We start from the raw sequence: 24,030 nt of genomic DNA, 5'->3' as shown, positions 1-24,030 counted from the left end.
CCAAAAAAACAACTGGTGAGTAGCCACTTTATAATAAACATCATCAGGTGTTAAACCATATTCTGGCAGGACAGTTTAAAATCTTTCCATGTCATATTAACTGGTCAATTTCCTCTAAACTGTCACTGACATGTTAAAATCTTAGGACACATTAAAGGCTAAATTCTGCCATCAGATACATGTACCACATCAGTTGTCCAGAGATGGTTATGTACATAGAAGATTGTTGTGTCTGAGTTCAAAGTTAAAGCAGATATCTGATATGCCAACTATAAGACACAACATGTGGGGATGAAAAGTCTAAATCTTTTAGCAGCACATGGAAATGATGAGATCATCCACGCACAGAGGATGAGATTTGCCGCTTTCATAGGCGCGCAACATAAAGATCAGGGAAAGGGAAGCCACAAGGATCGGAGGGGACACCTTGGTCAGCGCTGTGAGACTAAGCGAGAAATAGCTGTTCTATTCACTCAGAGCCAAGAAGGAAGGGGAAAAAAGGCAATTCCTTAGCTGGGCAGGTGGCATTTCACTGTGCCATGGGTCTTCCTCATTGATCTCACTTTAGTAAGGGTTTCACATTATTATTATTAATTTCACATGTGCATAGACAAAATAAAATGATGAAAGAGTGGCAAAGTAGAATGCTCTTACATATTATGATAGGGGTCACCAAGTGGCACTGTGACACAAAGCCTTTCACGTTCCATTTCTTAGTGTGCAATGTTCACGCTTTGGACCATATAATGTGATAGTATTAAATTTATAGAGATATCCTATCTCCTAGAACTGGAAGGGACCTTGAAATGTCATCAAGTCCAGTCCCCTGCCTTCACTAGCAGGACTAAGTACTGATTTTGCCCCAGATCCCTAAGTGGCCCCCTCAAGGATTGAACTCACAACCCTGGGTTTAGTAGGCCAATGCTCAAACCACTGAGCTATCCCTCCAAATTGCATGTTTTTGTTATGCAAGGGTTTGCGTAATGGCAGTGGTCCTGATGGTTTGCAAGTAGCAGGAGAATTTGCTTTCTGCCTCAGTTTCTCATTAGAATCAATTATTTAGTCACAGTAGCTCCCTGGGAACTGGGCATTAATTCTAGGTAGAGAAATCTGAAAGAAGGCTTTGCCTGCATGCTGTTTAAGTACCTGTGTACCAGGACTGGCGTATATGTGTAACTAAAACAAGTTTATGCTTTAGAATATACACAAACTCTGCATCACTGGTTTCTCCTCCAGTAGGAAGCAGTCCTGCAAGACCCTGAACATTTGCTATTGTTCTGCAGAGGAATGACAGTAGTATCACAATTGGACACTAGTGTCTGAAGTAAGGGCATACAAAGCGAGTCTAAATGGATTGTACCGACAGAACTGAGTGACTGATTCTAATATGACTCTTAACACGTCAGTATTAACTCAATATTAACTCAGTATTCAGTGAGTAGAATCATCAGCTGTATCAAATATTGAGTTTTGTCCATTTAAGCTCTGTCTGTTCAATTCATCTGGCTATGGTCCAATCCCATTTTGTATTCTTTCAAAATATGACTTCATTTTAAAATGCCCTTTTACCATGCCCCAATAGTACTTAATAATTCCTAAATGTGATGGTCAGTGACTGCAGCATACTTTAAATATAAATTTTAATTTATATTTAAAATTGGAATAACAGGAGCGTAATGAAAGGGCAACAAAGTTTTAAAAAAAAAAGATGTTTGTTTGCATGTTCAGGTGAGACTTGAAAAATTATTTTCCCCTGAACTATCCTTATAAATACTATAGGTGTTTTCTCCCCCACTGACTGACTGTTCACTTCACCTACCTTAACTCTGACAGTGATCTCCAGCCTGATTAATGACAGACATACTTTCTACAGACAGCTACAGCCCCTTCAGTGAGCTTTGCTTCTGAATAGCCACACCTACACTTTAACCTAAAAGCAGACTCTCAGAACCTAGATATATGGATAAGAGAAAATCCCTCTGTATGCACAACAGACAAGATGCTCATTCTATCACTTCTGACAGCTATTTATTAGTACTGCATCCCTCTATCCATAATCCTGAGTGCACTGGACATGCTTGCCAATAAGGGAATCTCCTTCATCCAACCCCCATCAGAAAATATCATTCTTTCACCTCCCTTTATCACCATCCTCGGTTTAAAAAAGGATTGCACTGAGCCTTTTAGAAGACCTATTATGTTTGGCTGTCTTAAAGGAGGCTCTACAATTCTTCCTAGTTTCCTTCTCTAAACCCAAACATATTCTGACAGTGGAATATAGGACCTGATTTACTTGTGCAGTGCTACCAGCCAAATCCGTCCTTCCAGCCAAACTAGCCTGCCCAAAAAGGATTGCCCAGTGTAAAGGCAATCCTCCAATGGGATAGAGACAGTGTAGGGACTTTATTGTTTATTATGTTAGTTCATAACCAAGTGTGTGTTAAGCACTGTAAAATGTACATAGTAAGAAAAAGTCTCTGCGCTGAAGAACTTAGTGGTAAATAGACAAAACTCCTGCTACTCTCACTCCTTCCCACTAGCATAGTAGGAGAAAGAGGGAATGTTTGGGACACCCTTTGCTAGACTGATCCTCAACTGATCTTTGTCCCTTTGGGGATAAATTAAGCCACCTTTGTATGCACTCTCTCGACCTACACTCTGTGCAAAACAATCAAACCCCAGGAGCTAGGTTATAACATCTAATTCTTCTGGAAAAAAAAATCAAATGTCATGATCTAGACATAGACTCTGTGTGTGTCAATATAAATAGTCCATATGCATGTGTGTATTACAATAAACGTGTATGTAGATATGCAGTACATTTCTGAACCACATGTTTGTGTGCATATATGGTAGTTGAGGCTGCACAGAGATTATTCTTCAGAAACTCCCCCCTTTCTGAAAAATTCTCCTCTTCCAAGCTGAAATTTTCCATATTTGGAGCATTTTAAGAAATTTGAGTGAAATCTGTTCACCTATTTTTGAGTTATGCAGATGGTGAAAAATAAAATATTCATTACATCCATCAGCTGGAGAAAATGGAAAGACAGTTTTTTTCTCAGGCATGGCGCAAAAGAGAGAAACTTCTCATTTCCAGCCCAATTTATAAAACTAAACCAAAGATCAAATCAATAACACTGCTCTACAGCCAAAATGCTTCTGAAATAAATGTAGTCAAACTTTACTAATTCTGGGTCACTGAGAACGAAGATGATGCTTAAAATGGTTGATTGGCTCTAGTTTTCAAGATATGCTATTGGGTCAGGATATACGACCCTTGACTTGGGAATGGCGGAGGATAAGTGAGTTATAAAGGGAAGGGATCTCAATTTAAACCAGAAATGACTAAAATACATCTTTGACTGGATCTATGAATAAATCTATGACTGGGTTTGGACAGTACTTGTTTTTTAGGCAAAACAATGCATGATGCAATCTGAAGCTGGTATTGCATCATACATGATATGAATTGCATCATGTTATTCCTAGAAGTCATGGATGATGCAATCATAACGAAGCTTACATCACTCTGCTGAACAAATTGATTTCTAGAGCTGATATAGGACATACAGTGTGGTGCTCTCTTATTTGTCAGTGTTTGATTTTGCAAAGGGACAGATTTCTGTTTAGCTAAAGTGAGCAGAGATGCCTCGTACTTGTGTGAACTGTGCAGATAACTTCTGCTATGTTTGTGGTGAAGTGACTTTTGCATCACAAAAGCGCAGTATAACTTCTATGGTTAAGAAAGCCTATCACCTTTATTTTGGCTGCAAAATTGGAGATCAGGACAAGAGGTGGGCCCCACACATATGCTGCAACACTTGTGCAACAAATCTTCGCCCGCCAGTGGTTGAACAGGAAAAGGAAATCTATGCCTTTTGCAGTGCCGATGATTTGGAGAGAGCCAACAGATCATACCAGCAATTGTTACTTCTGCATGGTGCCTCCAGTTGGGAAAGGTGTGTCAAAGAAGAAAAAGTGGACTGTGCATTATCCAAACATTCCATCAGCTATACGCCTAGTACCCCACGGAGAAGGATTGCCGGTTCCTGATGCACCAGAATCATTCTCACTTGAGTCAGACGAGGAAGAGGATGAAACTTCTGGTCCTGAACCATCAATGTCACAGGACCCACATTTTCTCCCATCCTCCTCCTCTGAACCACACCTCATAACGCAAGGTGAACAGAATGACCTTGTCAGGGATTTGGAACTACCCAAGAGTAAGGCAGAGCTGTTGGGCTCCAGACTACAGCAGTGGAATCTCCTGCCAGGTGATGTTAGGGTTTCCATGTTCCGTGACCGTCAAAAGGATCTTGTCCCATTCTTCTTCATGGAAGGTGATCTTGTAGCCTGCAACAACATCGATGGTTGATGGCAGCCCTCAATATCGTTCACGACCCAGATGAGTGGAGACTGTTCATTGATTCATCGAAGACGAGTCTTAAAGCTGTTTTACTGCATAATGGCAATGTTTTGCCATCAATTCCAGTTGGTCATGCAGTCCATATGAAGGAAACCTATGACAACATGAAACAACTTTTGAGGTGCATAAACTATGACCAACATCAGTGGCAGCTTTATGGTGATTTGAAGGTTGTTGCTTTCTTGCTTGATCTGCAGACTGGATACACAAAGTACTGCTGTTTTCTCTGCAAATAGGATAGTTGTGCAAGAGATTCCCACTACATCAAGAAAGACTGGCCACTCCGACAGTCATTGGAGCCTGGGAGGAAAAGTGTTCAGCATCCACCACTTGTTGAATCAAGTTACCACCCTTACACATCAAGTTGGGTCTGATGAAGTACTTTGTCAAGGCCATCGAGAAAACACAAGCAGCTTTCAAGTACCTCCATGGAAAATTTCCAAAGTTAAGTGAAGCTAAGATAAAGGAAGGTGTCTTTGTTGGTCCTCAGATTCGTGAACTTCTTCGAGATGATGCATTTGACCATGCACTGCGTGGCAAGGAAAAGCCGGCATGGAAATCCTTCCAGTTAGTGGCAATACATTTTCTCGGAAACAAGGCAGACAACTACAGTTTGTTGGTGGAAAACCTCCTCAAGGCATACAAAAGCCTTGGTTGCAACATATCACTAAAGATACATTTTTTTGCACTCTCATCTAGATTTTTTTCCATCGAACTGCGGAGCAGTGAGCGACGAGCATGGCGAGTGATTTCACCAGGACATTGCAACAATGGAGAAATGCTATCAGGGCAAATGGAGCCCATCAATGCTTGCAGACTATTGCTGGACAGTGACAAGAGATGCTCCATTTAATGAATACAAGAAACAAGCCAAGAAGTGCCGAGTAGACACTGAATAGGACTAAACTATGTACATAATAGTTTTTTGCCTTTTGTTTCATAATAAATTTTATTTATATAACACTTTTGCTGATTTTTAAAGTGTTACGTAAACAGGACAGGTGAAATATTATCATGTAAAGCAACCATAAACACATGAAAAGACCTAGGTTTACAATTTATGATTAAAACTCTACTATCTACACAATATATAGAGACATAAAATGTAAAAACTTAAATATCTTAGAAACAGTAGCCAATCTGTTGTTTTAATTGTCATATTTGAAATCAGCACATCAAAATACATAATAAATAGCACATTTTATCTCTGAAGCAGACGACTTCTCAAAAATTGTAGACCAGTGTAATGGATGCTGAAGTGTTGACTCTGCACTGTGGGAGTACACAGGAAGTGAGAGATGAGAGTCCAGGTTCTGCTGACAGTTACATTGATGCAACCCCCTTGACTTCAATGAGGTTTCACTCTCTTATCCCATGTAGCTGCATTCCCTGTTGCAGTATTTTGGGTTACTAGTTATGCTATTAAACATATACTTTAATATACAATAGGCTCGATTCTGTCTTCCCAGTTGACTTCAATGAGAGAATCAGGGATGTATCTGAGGAGCATTTTCAAGTCTTATGGGCCATATTCTGCCCTGATTTACACTCTTGCAACACCATTGGCTTCAGTCAGGTTGCATGCACATAACTTAGGGCAGAGTTTGTCCTTTTAGGATTTTCCATTTCCTTACTCAGGACATGATTCTGCTACCATAACCCACATTAAGTAGTATGCGGCACATAGTTCTATTGGTCTCCATGGGACTATTAATGGAATAAGGAATGGCTGTAGTGATAATTGGCCTATCCAACTCATGAGCCAGCTCTGGGAAAGTGGATTTATAAAGTGTCACAATACTCTATAACAATAAATGCTGGTGGGAAAAGGTGTAAAAGGGAGACAGACTGAATTAGTCTAAACAAAAAGGCCTACTGATATGATCTTAACATAGCCCTTGAATTATGCCTGATAAACAAGACAAATGTGGGACTGGAAGTCAATGAACCAAAATTGGTGTGTTAGAAAATAGGTCTAATTGGTTGACAAAATAAAGAAAGATGAACTATTCCACCCATCACTCCCTTTTGTGGTTCTCCAAAAAGGAGACTTTGGAAGAAACTTTGATGGAAGCGAATGCAAAGATTGAGCTTCACCATCATGGCTGCCATTTCTGTGATCTCCTGGAACCCCCAAGATACACTGTAACAATGTTGGACCTTCCTCAGCCTAATCCTGAGGGATGTTCTGACCAGAGAGTCAGATGACATCTCTAGCTCTTGCTAAATCCCAAACAGCATCTGGGATGTGAGACTTTGTTGCTCCCTCACCTCCATGTGTCCTTTTTCTTCCTTACCTAATTTCTTCTTTCCTATCTCTCGCCTTGTGCCTTCTGTCTAATAAGAGTCTGGCTTAGCCAGCCATGACTGTATATTTTGCAACATTTCTGGACGCCTGTAAAGAAAAAGAGGTAGCTAAAAGCAATGTTCTAAATAGCCTGAGTCTGGTACAAGTTTCCCAGGCCCTGGAGTGGCTCTTAAGGCTGAGTGCTGTGCCTCTGGCTTTCCAGTAGTAAGGTTGAAAATAGGTCAACACCAGAGACAAAAGCTGCATTTACTGTCTTTTCCCTTCCCTTTGTATTTGTTTTGTTTTGTCTTCTAGAAACTGGGACTGAACTTTAACAGCAGCATGAATAACAACATCTCCATCCCATCTCCAATAACTTCATCTTTCCTCCCACGCAAAAAAATAAAGTTATCACCTTTAACACCATCTCAAACTATTATAAGGATTTCCTTCTAAAATCTCTCCATAACAGGAGGGAAAGGGAATAAGGGGTGTTGTTAAAATGAAAACCTTAGTTAATACTTGACATTACAATGGTTTGAACTGTTTTTCCTTCTTTTTCAGTATCTTTATTAAAGGGTTAAAAGGATTTGTCATGATGTGTTTGCCATGGCACTAAGCAGGCTGAGGCCTTCGTATACCAAACCGTGATTCTTATTTAAAAGTGTTGGACAGAATCATGTTAACACCTTTGACTCTTTGGGCCTATTTATGCCATCAAAATTGATACCTGACCTATCATGTAAGAGTGCCGAATCTTGACCATAATCCACATTATTTAATGTTAATCAAACAGTTACAAATTAAATTAAATTAAAAAAAACCCTAAGCACTGATGTATATCTACTGCTAACCCTTAGCAAAATTCCCTTTTACTTAAATTGTAAAGTCTTTGGGGCAAACACAGTATTTCTGTCCTGTATTTGTACGTTACTTAGCATAATGGGGTCCTTGTCCCTGACTGGGGCTTTGAGTACTATAAAACCAATAATAAAATAATATGTAAACTGACTAAAGGTGCTTCAGGGTGGCCATAAACAAGACAGATTTGCATTAAGTAAAATATTATTATTGACAAGTTCCTAAGGGCAATGAAGGTGTTGGGTTGTGTTTTTTTGGGGTTTTTTTTTTTTTTTTTGGTAGTATGCTGTCATTAATGTTAGGAAAGGAAAGTACAGGTTATATCACCTTCATGATTAAAAACAAGTGTATTGTAGTGTGTGCTATTTTAACAATTTGAATGGCATAAATGAAGTGGAAGATGTATAGCATTTTTTCTCCGGAGTATGAAGGAAAAACCTTAACTCACTGTTTCAAGGATGGTGGAAAGAATACCTGAAAGATTTTTCTTCTCATGATCTTGCAAAAAGAAAGTCGTCCTTCTCCAGTAAGGAGGAGTGGGGAATAAACAGCCCCAATTGAGCTGTTGGTTAAATGTAAATATCTTGTGCACGGTGCTGTGACTTATTTGATGCTCAAGGGGGGGGTTGTGTGAAATGTGAACTCACTTCAGGGGGAGGGATAGCTCAGGGGGTTGAGCATTGGCCTGCTAAATCCAGGGTTGTGAGTTCAATCCTTGAGGGGGCTAGTTAGGGTTCTAGGGCAAAAAATCTGTCTGGGGATTGGCCTTTTGAGCAGGGGGTTGGACTAGGTGACCTCCTGAGGTCCCTTCCAACCCTGATATTCCATGATTCCCAACACCCCCAATGCTATGTGCTGTAGTGGGGGATAGAGTCACCAGCTCAGCTTCTGGGCTTTCATCTTCACTGCAGAGATCACCCTGGTGACCAGCACCTTGGTTTGAGCACCTGTGTATAGGAATCCCATTGCAAAACCCTACCATTATTTCTACATTCAGCTGTGTCTCAGGGCGTATCTCATGGTTCTTTGTGTTAAGACTTTGATTCTTTTCCAGTCAACTATCAGTTACAAGAGAACCAGTTGGTCTGTCCTTCAGGAGAATTATGTAAAAGTGCTGGAGGACAGTTATTTAGCCTGCATCCTGACCACAAAGTGGGGGGTTCCAGTCTGAGTTTAAAGCAGAGCACAGATTCTAACCCACACCCCCAGCTGGCCCAGTATTAAAGCACCTCCAAACCTGAGTCAGAGGCTTTTTTGTGTGGATAGTTAGGCGGGAGGTTTGGGCTAGAACACAGGTAAGAGTCTGGGTTAACTGTGCAGTGAAGAAATATCCTAGGAGAAGAGATATGGCACGGGGAGGATGAGGCCGAGCTGCTCCATTGCTTTTCCTGAAGAGGGTTAAGCCTCTGAGAATTCACTACCCATTCCATGGTAACTGAGCTCAGCTCGGTTGTGAAGCTCTGGCCGCCCCTGTTCAATGACAAGTCAGGATTTGACCTTGTACAAATATTTTGACACTGCTGTATAACAGTGTTTGTTTTTTAGAATAGCCATGTAAACTTAGAGAAGTTTGGTGAAGGGAAGGTAAATAGTATATTTCACTCACATTCTACATAGACATCAAATATACTGCATATAAATGTGTGTGTATCATATACTCTTTGGGTTGTAGTACAGGTTTAGGCTATTCCTGAATCATAGTTGCTTGAATTATATATAAAATGTTTCTTTCTGAGAGGACTGTTTGCTTTACTTTACCTTATCTAGAGGTAAAAGCAGCAAATTAGGCTTTGAACAAATAAAAAAATACTGCTTTAATTTGTTTTGTATTATGTAAACTGGGCATATGGAATGACTCTCAATTAGAGCTGTGCAAAAAATTTTGGACGATTGGTTTATTTGCTGAAAAGTGTGGTTTGATGTTGACCAAAATATTTAATAATTTGACACAAATTTACTGAATAGTTTTTTGGGGAAAACAGAGTAGATTCACAAGGGGACTTAGGCTCGATTTACAAAACAGAAGGAGGTGGTGCCTGATTGGGAGCAGAGATTCGAACTTGGGTGTCCAACTTTGCAGATGAGTGCCCCCAAACACTAGGCCTTCAGGGGAGAGGCCATTTTGTACCTTTTATATATTGGGGTTTTAGTTATTGTCCCTAACGAGTGCTGTAAGAAGAAACAGTTTATTTTTTTTTCTTTCTGCGAAGTCACCCATTTACTTCATATGCTGAGTGTTGAATGTGTTTTTAGATCCTCTGATACTAGTGCACCATCTTGTGTCCAACATTTTCAATAGCTGAGAGGATGTGAATCAAGCAGAAAGCAAAGATTCTCTGTGTTTGTAACATGGCATACACTGTAGCACTGCAGTGAAATAATACTTAAATGACTGGGCAGCAATTCAAATGGCAGTTGGGAAAAGTATTGGTTTTAAAACTGCCTTTAACTGGTGCATTAGTTTGATATGGACTATTTAAAACTAGAATTTTCTTATGTTTTGAATTAAAATTGTAAAGTTTTAAAGTTACAAAAGAAAAATAGAGCAAGTTAGCTAATATGATGGGTTGTGTTATAATTTGATCACTGTGCTAAATGAGTATACATTACGAACTTCTAGTCCAATCTCCTCTGGGATCTTTATCTCAGTCTTTTCTGGGATGCAGGGGAAAAATGAGTGTGGGTATGTCAGTCTACTATTCAAGTTTAATTTGGGAACTAATGAAATCACACCTAACTTGGAAGTCTGCTGTGAGAGGTTCCAGTCTGGAATAGCAAGCATTTTGCAGGAGCATTTGCAGAGTTGTGTGGAGAAGCATGTGCTATGTTTTCTCACATTGCACTTAGCTGTAGCTAGTGATATAAAAAGCTACTTTTTGTGAGCAATAAAACTCTACCCCCGAATTTAAAATCTCCCCTAACATTAGTAACACACAACCTGAACTCTGATCTTTTTCACCGTCAATTTCTGAAACTTTCAGGCATCTCATCAAACCCTATGATCAACCATCTCACTCTACCTGATGCCATCTTCATTCTATCTTCTGTGCCATCTTCTTCAGGGGACCCTAATGACCAGCTAAATCTCTTCACTATATTCAGGGGATGCCATATCAGGCCCAGTCAGCCCTAGTCTTCTCTTTTACTTTCTGGAGTGACTGAGATGCCCACATTCTGGAGTAGTGAGGCTCAGAAACTCCTCTGCTGAGTTTCACTGCTCTGTCTCTTTAAAATGCAGAAGTCACTTTGGAGCAAATTCCCCTATGTACTGGGGGACTGATAAACCCTCAATGTTGCTAGATCTCATCCTTTGCTCCCAGAAGAATTGCTAATCAAAAAATCCCAAAGATTAATTGACTGTTTTACGCTTTTCCCAAAGTTCAGGGCATCATATTGAGAAGCTGACTACTTTAAACATCTGAAACATGGTGTATATTCTTATTTTTTAGATTTATGAATTTGTTACATTTGGGTTTCTGATTGCTGTTACTGTGTTCATCTTCATCTAGACTGGCTCTGAGGCTGTCCTTCTTTTCTACACATTTAACCCCATGACCTATCCTCCACCTGCTTCCTCCTTGCTCCATAGTTCCGTCACTCAGCTGTTCTTTCTTTTATTCTCAACCTCTTACTCCTTTCTCTTTTCCTTAGTTTGATCTTGTTTCCTCTGCCTTTTTCAGCTCCTCCTCCATTTCACTTTTAAGCTTCTTAACATACTGGTTCTTAATACACTAAAGTCCCACTCTCACTTTGAAAGCCTCTAACCTGTTCCTCACCCTTGCTGCTTTTCTGAAACTGCCATCAGTAGGGGCATCACTAATGATGTCCTTCCTGTCCAGTTTAAAGGTCTCTTCTACGTACTCCTCCTAGATCTGTCTGTTACCTTCAACCCCATAGACTAACCCCTGTCCTGAAACACTGAGGCTTGTCTTGTCTATCCCTTGACAACTGTAACCTATTAATTTCTAGCCTCCATGTTTCTCACCTCTTTTCGCTCTAGTTTATTTAAAATTCTGCTGCTAGAAATTATCTTCTGCTGCTTCTCTCACCATATTGTCTCCCATCCTTGAATTTCTTCAATGATTTCCTGTTTCATTCTATATAAAATTCTTGTCATCCCCTTTCCAGCCCTGCCTACATCTCAGCTGTCACTTCTGCCTAGCTTTTTTTCTGGTGTACCCCATGCTCCTCTCTCTCTCCTTAATGCTGCTTTTATCTCCTCCTTGCACTCTTTATCCCCCCCCCCTCCATTCTCACACTTGGATCTGCCTCTATTTCTGTGCATTGTGACATCCCATTCTTCCCTCAAACCACTCCTCAAATTCCCCTTATTGGGGTTGATTTTCCATCATTAGTCTCCTCTCTGGTGCTTAGGACCACAGCAGCTAGGATTTACTAAGGCCAGAACAAGACATAGGCATCTAAGTGTTTCTACACTCTCAGGGACAGAATGCTGCTTCAGACCTTTCTCTCCATGCTCTGAGACTAGCTTTGCTGTTCTTTTCTCACCACAGGTTTTGATTACTCTAATTTGTTGTTTCAAACTTCTTACTGTCTCTCCTTTCCCTTCCTGTTTTCTTCTCTCCCAATCTATTCTTTTTTGGTCCCCTTCCCCTGTGTTCTACTTCCTCCTTGCCATATATCCACATACCTCAGCATGACTGGCTGTGTGAATTTTTTTTCCTTGGAGCATCAGCTCTTAGAATCAGGGACTGTCTTTGTATATATACAGTGTATAGCTCCCAGTACAATAGGACTCCTTATTTTGATTGGGATCTCTGACTGATGCTATAATGTACAAATGCAATAATATCTCAGATGGAGGCAATTTTTTGACATAACATGGTGTCTCCACCAGCCCTCACCGCCAGGTGGCTCCACACAACAGTAGCAGCAGAGAGAGAGAGAGAGACTGCGGCAGTAGCACATATCTGCTGATAGGTGTGCATCCCTACCAGCAGGTATATGCTACTGCAACACAGTCTCTCTCTCTTACTGCTCTCAAGCCTGATGATCAGCTATTGTGGTGTTTCTGTCTAATTTAGAATATCAACCTCCTTGTAACAAACTTAAAACTCAGCCTGGGGCCATGGCAAGGTTGGGAAGTTTTTCCCAGCCTTTTGAACAAACTGGACTAAAATTTTAGCAAAGCTGCTCTGGTCTGTTGGTTTTCTGTGGAAGCCAGGTGAAATCCAGCCATTTCAGTTTAGCTGAACTTTGGTTATGAAATGTGGTGTTTAAATTCCAAACTCAAATGGTCATGGGGGTGGAACCTTCAACGATTCAAACAGAAGAATAGATCCCCCAACCTCTGGAGTCCATGTAAGCCAAGTAGGGCAAGTTTTCACCCAGCTGTACTTTGACAAGTATTGTACATTTTACTGTACCAATTTATAGGGTTGGCTTTTTTTAAGAGCAACACGATGATGAAAACAAGCGGGGGGAGGGGGAGTCTGAGGGTAAACATGAAAGACCTTTTAAAAACATTAAGGTGATATCACAGAAATACATATTTATGATCAGACAGATACATATTTATGCTTTTTTAAAAGGCATATTATTTAGCTGATGGAGCATACCTGCTTTATTGGAGTCATTATAATCTGCTTGGCTAATTAAGTCGCTTTTGGTGTATGTGCTAAAATTGAAAATACAGATTATAGCTGTTATGTTCTATTGGGTGACTGTATTTTTTTGGGAAATGTACAAGTTTTGATAACATTTATTATTTGCTTAACAGACTGTAACAGCTCTGAAGAAGCCGTTACAGTCAATTATGGAAATCTGCAGTTAGGCACTTTTTAAAAAGTGGATTTCTTTTTATGTGATATAGAAAGTCATGAAGTTCCACAGTATAAATCCTTTGTACTGTTCTTAGTCTGTAAATCTGCAACTGTTCTAAAATACGTCTGTCTCAATACCAAGCATGTGTGTGACCATAAATCCTACTTAAAAAAAGCATAGGACACATGCTCTCATGAGAACAGCAGTTGACTTCTAAAGTCAATATTGTGACCATCACAATCCTTTCAGATTAATCAACATGATTAGATCATTTAACAACTTTCAGTTTTTTTAAGCAAATGCTTTCAGTGTTATATGACCACAAACGTTTGCTTAAACTAATGTGTTTATATTGGTTTTACTCTGATATAACTAAACAATTGCCATTAAAAATGCTAAAACATTCTTTGAATTTCTTCTTTTAATAAAAGAAATGTTACTGAAATGACATTTTATATATGTAGCATTAAATATTTTAATTTTACCATTTTAAAGCATTTTGAAGGAGAATTCTTACCAGCCTAATACACGAGGACTTTCAGCAGTTGAACGGCATAGTTCATGTATAAGCATGTACAATTCCTGTTGATGGCACTGATTTTGCATGTGCAAACTGATAGTATATGGCCTTCAGAACAACTTTCATCTTGAGACTTTAGTAGTATTATTGACTTGATCCCACCAGCCTATGCACCTTAGGGGAACTATGCACTACCCCGGCTCATAGAGCTTTATAATCTTTGTACATGTGTTATCAGAAGGACGAATTTGCATTGTAGTTCTCCTTTCTTATCATTCAGAGTATTTTATCTCCTGTGGAATGGCTATGTTCAGATGCTGGTAATATAAGTCAAATAAGTACATCGGTAGATCAATCTCTTAAAGCATTAATATCAGTATTTTATCTAGAACTGAGTTTCTACACATTCTAAACTGAAATATTTATTAGAATAAAAAAAAATTGGGCAGTAATCCCATCCATCTTAAACATGAGAGAAATCCTGTGCCCCAGATTAGTATGCTGTGAATGATTTGAGAGTTGAGTGGTACAACTAGTATAATAAAGAATTACTGCTTCTGAGGAACCTCTGTCATATAGTTAATTGCTGTTTAAGATTACGTCATTCCTAGGTGTTCTTAGTATTGAAAGGTGAGTGACTTACTGCTTAATATTGGTTTTCCTTCTTTTTGTTTTTAGCCCCCTGTGAAGCCAACTCATTTTTTTGCCATAGTAATATGTGTATTAATAATACATTGGTCTGCAATGGACTCCAGAACTGTGTGTATCCTTGGGATGAGAACCACTGTAAAGGTAATTTATAGGTATATAAAACTGGAATTGTCAAGATATTTAACTATGTAGGGAACAGCATGATTATACTCAGTGACTTATTAACCTATGTGCCAGACCTATGGGTTAAGGCTTCAAGCAAGGGCAAATAGGGGGCAGTCTACAGCAGGCAACCAAGAAAAAGTAAAGGGATGAAAACACTGGTGAACCTGCATAAAATGTTGCCATTTTGCTTTGCTTTTAACTTGGTTATATAGGTTGTGACCCATTGGCTGTCTCTCATGTATATGTGAGGTTTAAAGTCTGTTGTTCAGCTTTGGAGTCCATGTCATAGATACCTTTACAGTAGGGGGCAGGAGGTGGGGCATAAAGGTGTATTTGCTCTTTTATGAAGTGGGCTAGGAGGAGAAAGAAAGGTTTAAGCCAGGGGTCGGCGACGTTAGGCATGCGGCTTGCTAGCGTAAGCACCCTAGAGGGCCAGGCCAGTTTATTTACCTGCTGACGCGGCAGGTTCAGCTGATCGCGGCCCCCACTGGCCGCAGTTCACCATCCCGGGCCAATGGGGGCGGCAGGAAGCCACAGCCAGCACATTCCTCGGCCCGCGCCGCTTCTCGCCGCCCCCATTGGCCAGGGACAGCGAACCGCGGCGAGTGGGGGCCACGATCGGCCGAACCTGCCGCGTCAGCAGGTAAATAAACTGGCCCGGCCCGCTAGGGTGCTTACCCTGGCGAGCCGCGTGCCGAACGTTGCCAATCCCTGGTTTAAGCTATCACTAGCTACTTTGACATCAATGTGGATGGCTGGGGAAGTAGGGAAAAAGCATCCCTTATCATGTTTGAAATCAGTTTTTCCAGTTGTGATGCCTGTTGCTAATAACAGCAGCACTGAAACCCCAGGCGCAGCAGGAGTAATTCTGTATCAAGTAGCCAAATCCATGTATAATCTCACAGTCAAGTTGAAATGTAAAGAATAGATACAGGAAAGCAGGCATGATGTCTGTGTCATGGAGAGATATTGGCACTCCTGATCAGGTGGTGGCATTGATTTCCAGGTGGCCTATGTCAGATTCCCTTTACTTTTGAAAAATTCAGCATTTGTTTTCTTCAGAAAAAATAATGTAACTAACTCTCCTTTGAGGCTGTGGACACCATTTGCTTATTCTGTCACTGCAGATTTGATCCTGGAAACATGGGATAAGCCAAATTTAGGAACCAATCAAGGGGAAAAAATGAGGGTGGCTTAACAGTCAGCTTATAAGTCCACTGAAGTCTGTAAAATCCTCTGACAAGCAAAGAAAGAAAATAAAATGTAAATGAACTCATACCGGCAATGAACACAATGAGGCACTTAAAATGAGTAATATTCCTTGCAGAAGCTAGGCTTACAGTTGAGGAAAAGCTATATCGCTTTTCTTTTTTCTTCATAAGTTAAAAACAAGAGGGGGGAGACCCACTCCTCCCTTTAATTTCTAGAATGAATCTCATCTCCCACTGTCTACGTTCCATGCTGAAGCTGTACCGTTACCACTAATTCATGTTTTTATTTATTCCCCATTATATTTCTTACTACTAGAGAAGTAGATTTGCTGGATCCAGCAAACAAATAGGCTGATTGTGGTGCTTCTGCTTTTTGAATCTGGTGCTGCTGCCAGGTCTTCTTCACTTGGTTGGAGGACCCTGGAACCAATTTACAGTAGCAGTCCAATGGGGAGTGAAGCATCACTTTAAATACCATGAAGGCCACAAGAAAAGGTGCTTGCAGGCCAAGCAGTGGGTGTTGCTGATTTATTGTGAATGCTTTTGATTTTGAAGTAACACCAATGCATAACAGTAGACATGAGGCTGAATTAAAAGTTAAACCTTATTCACTATTTCCCACTGAAAGTCATGTACCTAAAGTTCCTGTTAGTGAGAGGTGCTGAACTCTTTCAACTCCCATTGAGCTCCATCATCAGCCCACCCAGGCACCTGTAAATTAGGAAGCAAACCACAGAGAAATACATAGAAAAGGGAGATGAAATTAAATTCCCTCTCTGAGAGTCCACTGAATGCTGGGACAGGTATTTTAGCAGGCAGGGAGAATTTCTCTTTCTTCCCTATAGTAACAATGGGCCAGATAGGCACTTGGCAGCCCATAGTAAGGTACAGATAGTGTGTAGGATCAACCTTTGAGTTGGGGCCAGTGGTGTTCTGAAGGCTCATACTCATTAAGCCGGTTATAGGAAATAAAATAAATAATGGCTGATAGAGGATTTTTCCTGGAAACCTTATTTTGATTAACTCCTCCATTTTCTCCTGATTCAGCTCAATCTTTGAATACCATCAGCTCAGCTCATTAATATTAGGAGTTCAGATGAGTTCCAAATGCAAATAAATATTTATTTTTAAATCCCCATAAACTGTTCCTGCTTTCATTGATCTCATTTCCCAATCTCCTATATCTAGTGAGGGGAGATGGAAGTAAAACAGAAGTGTTGTGTAGCAGACTCATGATTTGTTTTGGAATACAATGGGGATTTGGGGATGAAACTGAAGACAGTGTTTAAAAACGAAATTAGCCTTTCATATCTTTGAGTTTGGTTACATCCTGATTATCACTTGGCAAAGGGGAAAGGTTGTGGTATCTCTATATGATTGCTTTATCTTTTATTAATACCACATTTTAATTGTTTTTACAAAATTGCTTCTGTAAACTCAAACACAGAATAGAAACAACGTTATGCTAAGCATCAAAACTGTGATGGCTGTGTTTCTTTTTAAATTGGATATTAATGCTGTGCTTTTCTTCTTTACACAGAAAAAAGAAAGGCTAACATTTTGGACCAACTTACCAATACCAGTGGGACTATAATTGGGGTGACCTCTTGCATTGTGATCATCCTCCTTGTTATCTCTGTTATAGTACAGATCAAACAACCTCGTAAAAAATTTGTCCAAAGGAAAACAGACTTTGATCAAACAGTATTCCAGGAGGTGTTTGAACCTCCTCATTATGAGTTATGTACTCTTAGAGGGACAGGGGCTGCAGCTGACCTTGCAGATGTTGCAGATGACTTTGAAAATTATCATAAACTGCGGCGATCATCTTCAAAATGCATTCATGACCATCACTGTGGATCACAACTGTCTAGCACTAAGGGCAGCCGTAGTAACCTCAGCACAAGAGATGCTTCTATCTTGACAGAAATACAACCCCAGCCTGTAAAGCCCCTCATCCAGCCCACGAACAGGAGAAATATCCTTGTCATGAAGCATAGCTACTCACAAGATGCTGCAGATGCGTCTGAGATAGATGAAATTGAAGAGGTACCAACTACAAGTCACAGGCTGTCAAGACATGATAAATCTGTCCAGCGGTCAGTATCAATAGATTTTTGATGAAGACTATTGCATAAGGACTTGATTGCCCCTAAAATATTCTTGTTTTCCTCATTTTTTTATGTGTTTCTTTTATTTGTAGGTTAGGCCATTATATTTTCTCCTCTCTCTCTTTTTTCCCCCCTCTCTCTATCTCCACTTTCTCCCTTCCTGAAGCCCCTCACCCCTTTCTTTCTTTCTTTCTTTCTTTCTTTCTTTCTTTCTTTCTTTCTTTCTTTCTCACACACACACCCCCTACCTCTCAACTAAGAGTGGGTACAATGTTTACTAAACCAAAGAAGTTTTTGATAAAATCTAGTTTTTTGAAAGAACTACATGCATGTGGTTTCCTTATAGCTAAGAGGTGGCCTTGAGTACTGTCCATAATCCAAGAGTAACATCCAAATGGGTAAAAAAGGGGAATTTTGACCTATTTTGGTGCATGACAGACCAATGCAAAACACTCTTCAGAGAGAAGGAAACCCACTTTCTTATGAAACACTGTTTTCTATAAATTGAATGACAATATTTTGAAAAATTACAATACTTGTTCTGTTATTAACCAGGAGATTGCTGCTTGTCATATTAATATCTCTCTCTCACACCCACTTAAAATGAGACATTTCAATGCTTATAGAATATTCTTATATATTTACATATAAAAATGTTGTTGAGAAGAGTCTTTCTAATCAATGAAAAAAAGCAAAGTCTGGCATTATTTAAATACAGAAGCTATTTTTACTGTGTATTGCATCTTGAATGCCTGTAAATAAGAATGATTAAAAGTTTACAAGTAAAGAAAAAGGAAAACAGAAACACTTATGAATGACTTATTTGGAAAAGAGTACTCAGAAACTTTTTATATGTATTTGTGTTTTGCCTTGCATACATTATTGTTGTGCTTTTGTGTTTTATATGCCCTACATGGTGTGTGTGTGTGTGTGTGTGTGTGTGTGTGTGTGTTTGCGCATGCACATTTAAGCTATCTACGTCTCTTAAAAACTCATCCGTTACTTTAATCTAGTTGCATGCCAGTGTAAATCGCTTCACGCTATTGGTACAAATTGATGAAATTATCAAGATATATATTTTTTATTAAGTGTATATATGCATATATTTCTTTTTTTCTATGCAAACATTATTATGTTGAATGAAATAGCCATAACATTCCAGGTTCTGCCTCATTGGGTCTCTAAGCAAACATGAGTCTGAGTACAACACAACTAGGGTCTAAAAGACAAATTCAAGGTAAGTAAACATACATGAATGCCACGTGCACCATCTGTTGCATTCCATTATATATTGTTTTATTTGAAAAAGTTTGATAGTTTTTAAGATATATGCTAGCGAGGTAAAATCTTTGTATATAGAGAGTCAGTTTTTAATGTGTATATATAGAGAGAATTTAAAATTGCAGATGACTGCTTAATGATATAAACTAAACATTACATCTATTAAAATTCTTATACTTGATAGCTTTGTTACATCCCACTGCTAACTATGATCTGCATTTTAAGCACATTATAAAGACAGATGCTTTGCATGGATGTGGTGTTTCATGTTTCATTTATGAAAATTACATTTTAAAAGTCCTGTCATGTGATACAGTATGTAAAATCTGGCAGCCTAACTTATTTTAGTTATGAAGATATGAAGCTACCTGATGTCAATTCATTTGAATAATTCAACAGTCAAGTGTGGTGAGGCAGAGTTTTGTTAGTTTTGGGAGTCAGTGGTGTCATTTTAATATTTACCATTTGCAGATCATTTTACTTGTCATTTATTAGGCTGTTCATTGGAAATTAATTTATTACCACCACCATTTATCTGAATAAATATCATCTCAACTTTCATAATGAAGTTACAGCTAGATTATAGGCTATACACAATTGTTATATATACAATTATTATACAGATGTTTATAAGTGTAAATATCTATTTTGTAGGGAGAAAGTGTAAATGCTTTAATGTTTTTTACATAGATAAATATATTTGTGTACCTATGTTTTCCTTTATAGGGAGAAAATGTCTTAACTGTGTTTTGTTTTCAGAGAAGAACTATTTACACAAACATGGGGACTGTGAAAAGAAAAATCTATAGTGAATTATTTCAACTGTCTGGAAAAAAAGTGGATATATTTCTAAATTTCATTCCACTGCCTTTATCCAAACCTAAGAGTTATAGACGTTTCTTACTTCCTCAGCAAGATATTCCCATTGCATAATAACATGTTTCTTTTGTAATTTCGTTGCTGGCCACAAAGTGCTCCTTAGTTTTTAAATACATTTTGAGATTTACTGGAAACTTGAAGAAGAAATTAGTTCCTGGCTGAAACTATCCTAGTTTTACTTTTTATGTTAGTATTATTTCAGTTAATACATTTATGTCTTTATCAGCTTGTCTATTGTGTAATACGTGAAAGAAGATGATTATACATTGAACTTTTGTTATATGTACATTGTTTTCATTATATAGACTGCTTGAGAATAGTGCGCTCCTGAGTGATTTTGAACATGCTACAATGAAATGTGAAACTATGGACCATGGAAACACCAGCTAGAGGTTTTATGGACTCTCTGATCACCTTTTCTCATGATATCATGATATGATAAAGTTCAGCAAACTGTACTGAGTAAAATTATTAGATGGCAATAAGACTCTAAATATTATCATTATTAGTCATTTTTCTTTTTCTTTTTTTCCTCTCTTTAAATTTGATTACGAAGTAAGATACCCAATTTCAGGAACAATTTATTGAAATCAGGTATTTAGCCATTCATAATCACTTCAATAGAAATGTTTGTTGGATATGCATCTAGCAAAATGACTGAATTTGACCACTGAGAAAATAATCTGCATGTATGTTACTGAATATTTGAGTTGGCAAAAAAAATCTCTTTTATTAGATACATTGTAAAAAGCATGCATTCACAATTACTGTTGTTACTGTTCCATTTCTTTGTGTCATATGCTTGCTACTTGTAACTTTTTATATAAAGATACATAAAACAATGTATAATAATTTCTTACCTTGAGTTTTAAGAAAATGTTTTCATTTACTGAAGCAAAACAACCTTACACAGAAATTTACCAACCTGTTTCTACAAGGTTATACTCAATATTCCACTTTCAGGAACTAAAAATCAAAGCAAACAAATACTTTAGAATCACCCCTGCCCTCCAACATTTCACCCTTTATAATATATTAAAAGGTTCTATTATATACATGGAATATTAAATATAATATATAAATATGATATAGTATATTGAAATAAATATTTTCATATTATGTAAAAGTAAAAATGAAATGAAACATTTTGACATTGCCAAAACAAAAAGTTTCACCTTTTTCCCTTCAAAAGTTTCATCAAAATCAGTATATTCCCACAAAAACCTTTGATGTTTGACAAAACTGCCTATTTTTGACAGAAAACTTCTGTCTAAACATTTCAACCAGCTGTATATAGAACATCCACAATACAAGTACAACACAAAGAAGAGCAGTGAAAGATTGCCTATGCTTCTCTGCTAATACTTACAAGGGTGCTAAGTGTGGCACTGGAGATATTTATGAACTTGAAACTTGTCCTCTCAGAACTAGACTGAGGGCTGGACTATATTAATAAAGTTTCATCTGTTTGACTAAATTGAATTCAAACTGATCTAGTTAAAGTGGTGTAAAACCCTAATGTAGATGCACTTAAGCTGATTTAACTTCTGGGTAAATCAGTTTACTTAACTCTAGCTTACTGATGTAAGCTATACTGATATAAGCAAGAGTTAAACTGATTTATGTGTGTTTACATTTTAGGTTTGCACTAGTTTAATTAAATCAATTTAGTTAACCCGGTGCAATTTTTCTAATATAGACAAGATTTCAACCCAACTTGCTTATTTCTCATGGTGGTTTTTTTGTACCAAGTGGAATTACAATAGTGTTGAGGGGGTTTTGTTTTTGTTGGCTGTAGTGCTTTGTACTTCCTTTTAGGTGATAGTGTCAACCAATCACCCCTTGTATTTCCCTGGCGCAAACAACATGTTCCAAGTCCACAGAATCTCAGCTTTCATTAAAATAAAATAAGTCACTATGAAAGAAGCAAGTTTCTAGGACTCATGGTTGCAATGTAAGCCATCCAAATAGAAGCAAGGTGTAAATGGATTCCATCTGATTCCCTGATTCTTCAGACAACTTAGTCACACTTCTCAGAGTGATTGTTTATCTCATCCTCCATGAATATCTTTGGGGTGTTATCTCTAGAGCCTAACAGTGATGTGTTAAATGTCAAAAATTATTATTTCAGTGCTGACTATTTTAGTGGGGTAGGAGTGAGAGTTGCCGGAGAAAAGGAAATGCAGAGGGAAGAAAGGTGGAGATATGGGGAACAAGCAGAGTAACAATGAAGGGAGGATAGGCTGGGTAACTACTGTAGGGTGTTGGGAAGACGTGTAGGTGTCACTCACTTCCTGTAATAAGTTGGTTAACACATCAGTGACTGTGTTAAGATGCTGTCTAACCCTCCAGCACGAAGGAAACAAAACAAAATACTGAACATTTCAGAATTGTGTATAGATCTGCTTTTGTTGTGCTTTGCAGAAGCACTGTCTTGCAAACAAGGATCAGTTCTTAGTTTTGTGTTTGCTTGGCCTCTCTCCCTCTTTACATAATAGGTCCCTGTTGACACCCAAGAACTTTCCAGTTAATGTAGCAAAAATGAAGAGTTTTCTGAGTTATCACGGATCTTATAAAATTGTGCAATTCCGAACTTTGTACAAAGAAATTTCCCATCTGACCCCAAGCCTATCTCCTCACCCTCACCTCCTCATACAACCTACAAACTGGGATCAGCTCTCCGGCCCACTCTCCACTGCTGCTATAGAATTCCCTTTCTGACCATTACCTTGTCTCCTTCAGCATTGCTCTCATTTCCACTCTTTCTTCCCTTGCTATCCAAGCCTTCATGACTTTGCCATCTTGCATCTTGACTACTGCTACCTCCTCCTTTCTTGACTCAGCAAATGCAATTTTGACCCTCTTGGGTCACTTCAAAATTCTGCTGCTCCACCTTACCCTGTGTATAAACTGCAATTTATTATCAAGCTGTTGCCCTGGCCTTATCTTCATTTGGCCCATGATGCCAGTCTTCATCATCCATTAGACAAATATTTCCACAAGTGTCTTCATGCTTTCTCCCATACTGCACCTTGCACTTGGCAGTAGCTCCCCATAAAAGTCTGTAAAGCCAACATCTTAATCTCCTTCACTCCCTTTCTTAAAACTCACCTCTAATGGGAAGCCTACAGAACAATTGAGAATGACTAGGGAATCGAGATGCTGTGACTGCTGTTTATTGTACTAAACATCACAATATCATGGTTAATTTTGCCCTGTTTCTGTTTCCACCTCTTGTTTCTCTATTATATTCTAAGACAGTAAGTTCTTTGAGGCACAGACTGTCTTTTTAATTACATGTGTTACTGCATCTACCAATTCATAACTGGGACCCACAGAGGCTACCACAATATATAATAATAAATGTAAACCTATTTGTTAACCCACTTTCCATTGGAGATTCTTGAGAAAAGCAGTTCCCATATCAGAAGCACTGGGTCAGTGGTTGGGGAAGCTGAAACTGCCTAACCTGTGTGATTGAGACCCAGGCTCTCAGTGGGAGCTGAAGCAGAGAAAGAGAGAAGTTGTTGCTGGGATAGGAGCCTGATGGACATACCTAAACAATCAGCCTAACACCCAGAATAGCCTACACGAGGTAAAGAACATCCAAACCTGGGCAGCTAGCCCAAATCAGCACAGTGCTTGGGAGGGGAGATGGGGAAGCAAGAGAGTCAGCTTCCAGCAGCAGAAGGAGATGCAGCCTCTCCCCCCAGCTCTCTCTGCAGAGGTAGGAGAGGGGGAAAACCCCACCATTTTGCTTCTCAGCAAGAGGAGCCCAGTTAACGTGAAGCACTCAGCTTCGTTAGGAGTGAACCCGTTCAGTTAACCTCAGCTACCAAAGTCATAGAGAAGCC

At 38.9% G+C, this 24,030-nt stretch overlaps 1 protein-coding gene across 9 annotated transcripts in view; it reads left to right on the top strand.

Annotated features, from left to right (window-relative positions):
- Positions 1-20,998, top strand: part of NETO1 (neuropilin and tolloid like 1) — an 88,405-nt gene extending 67,407 nt beyond the window's left edge. For 2 of the 9 annotated variants that reach the window (XM_054017178.1, XM_054017175.1), the window contains exons 8-11: positions 14,557-14,670; positions 17,446-18,004; positions 19,179-19,253; positions 20,057-20,998. In XM_054017178.1, the coding sequence (XP_053873153.1) occupies positions 14,557-14,670; positions 17,446-18,004; positions 19,179-19,239 (734 nt within the window). In that variant the 3' untranslated portion in view covers positions 19,240-19,253; positions 20,057-20,998. Of the gene's footprint in view, positions 1-14,556; positions 14,671-17,445; positions 18,005-19,164; positions 19,254-20,023 lie in introns of all 9 variants that reach the window. The other 7 variants (XR_008443742.1, XR_008443740.1, XR_008443741.1 and 4 more) reach the window with 7 other exon arrangements.
- Positions 20,999-24,030: the final 3,032 nt, after the last annotated feature.

This window comes from Malaclemys terrapin, chromosome 2, assembly GCF_027887155.1.
Source record: "Malaclemys terrapin pileata isolate rMalTer1 chromosome 2, rMalTer1.hap1, whole genome shotgun sequence".
NCBI lineage: Eukaryota > Metazoa > Chordata > Testudines > Emydidae > Malaclemys > Malaclemys terrapin.
The sequence above is the reverse complement of the archived record's forward strand: the minus strand, read 5'-3'. Positions and strand labels throughout refer to the sequence as shown.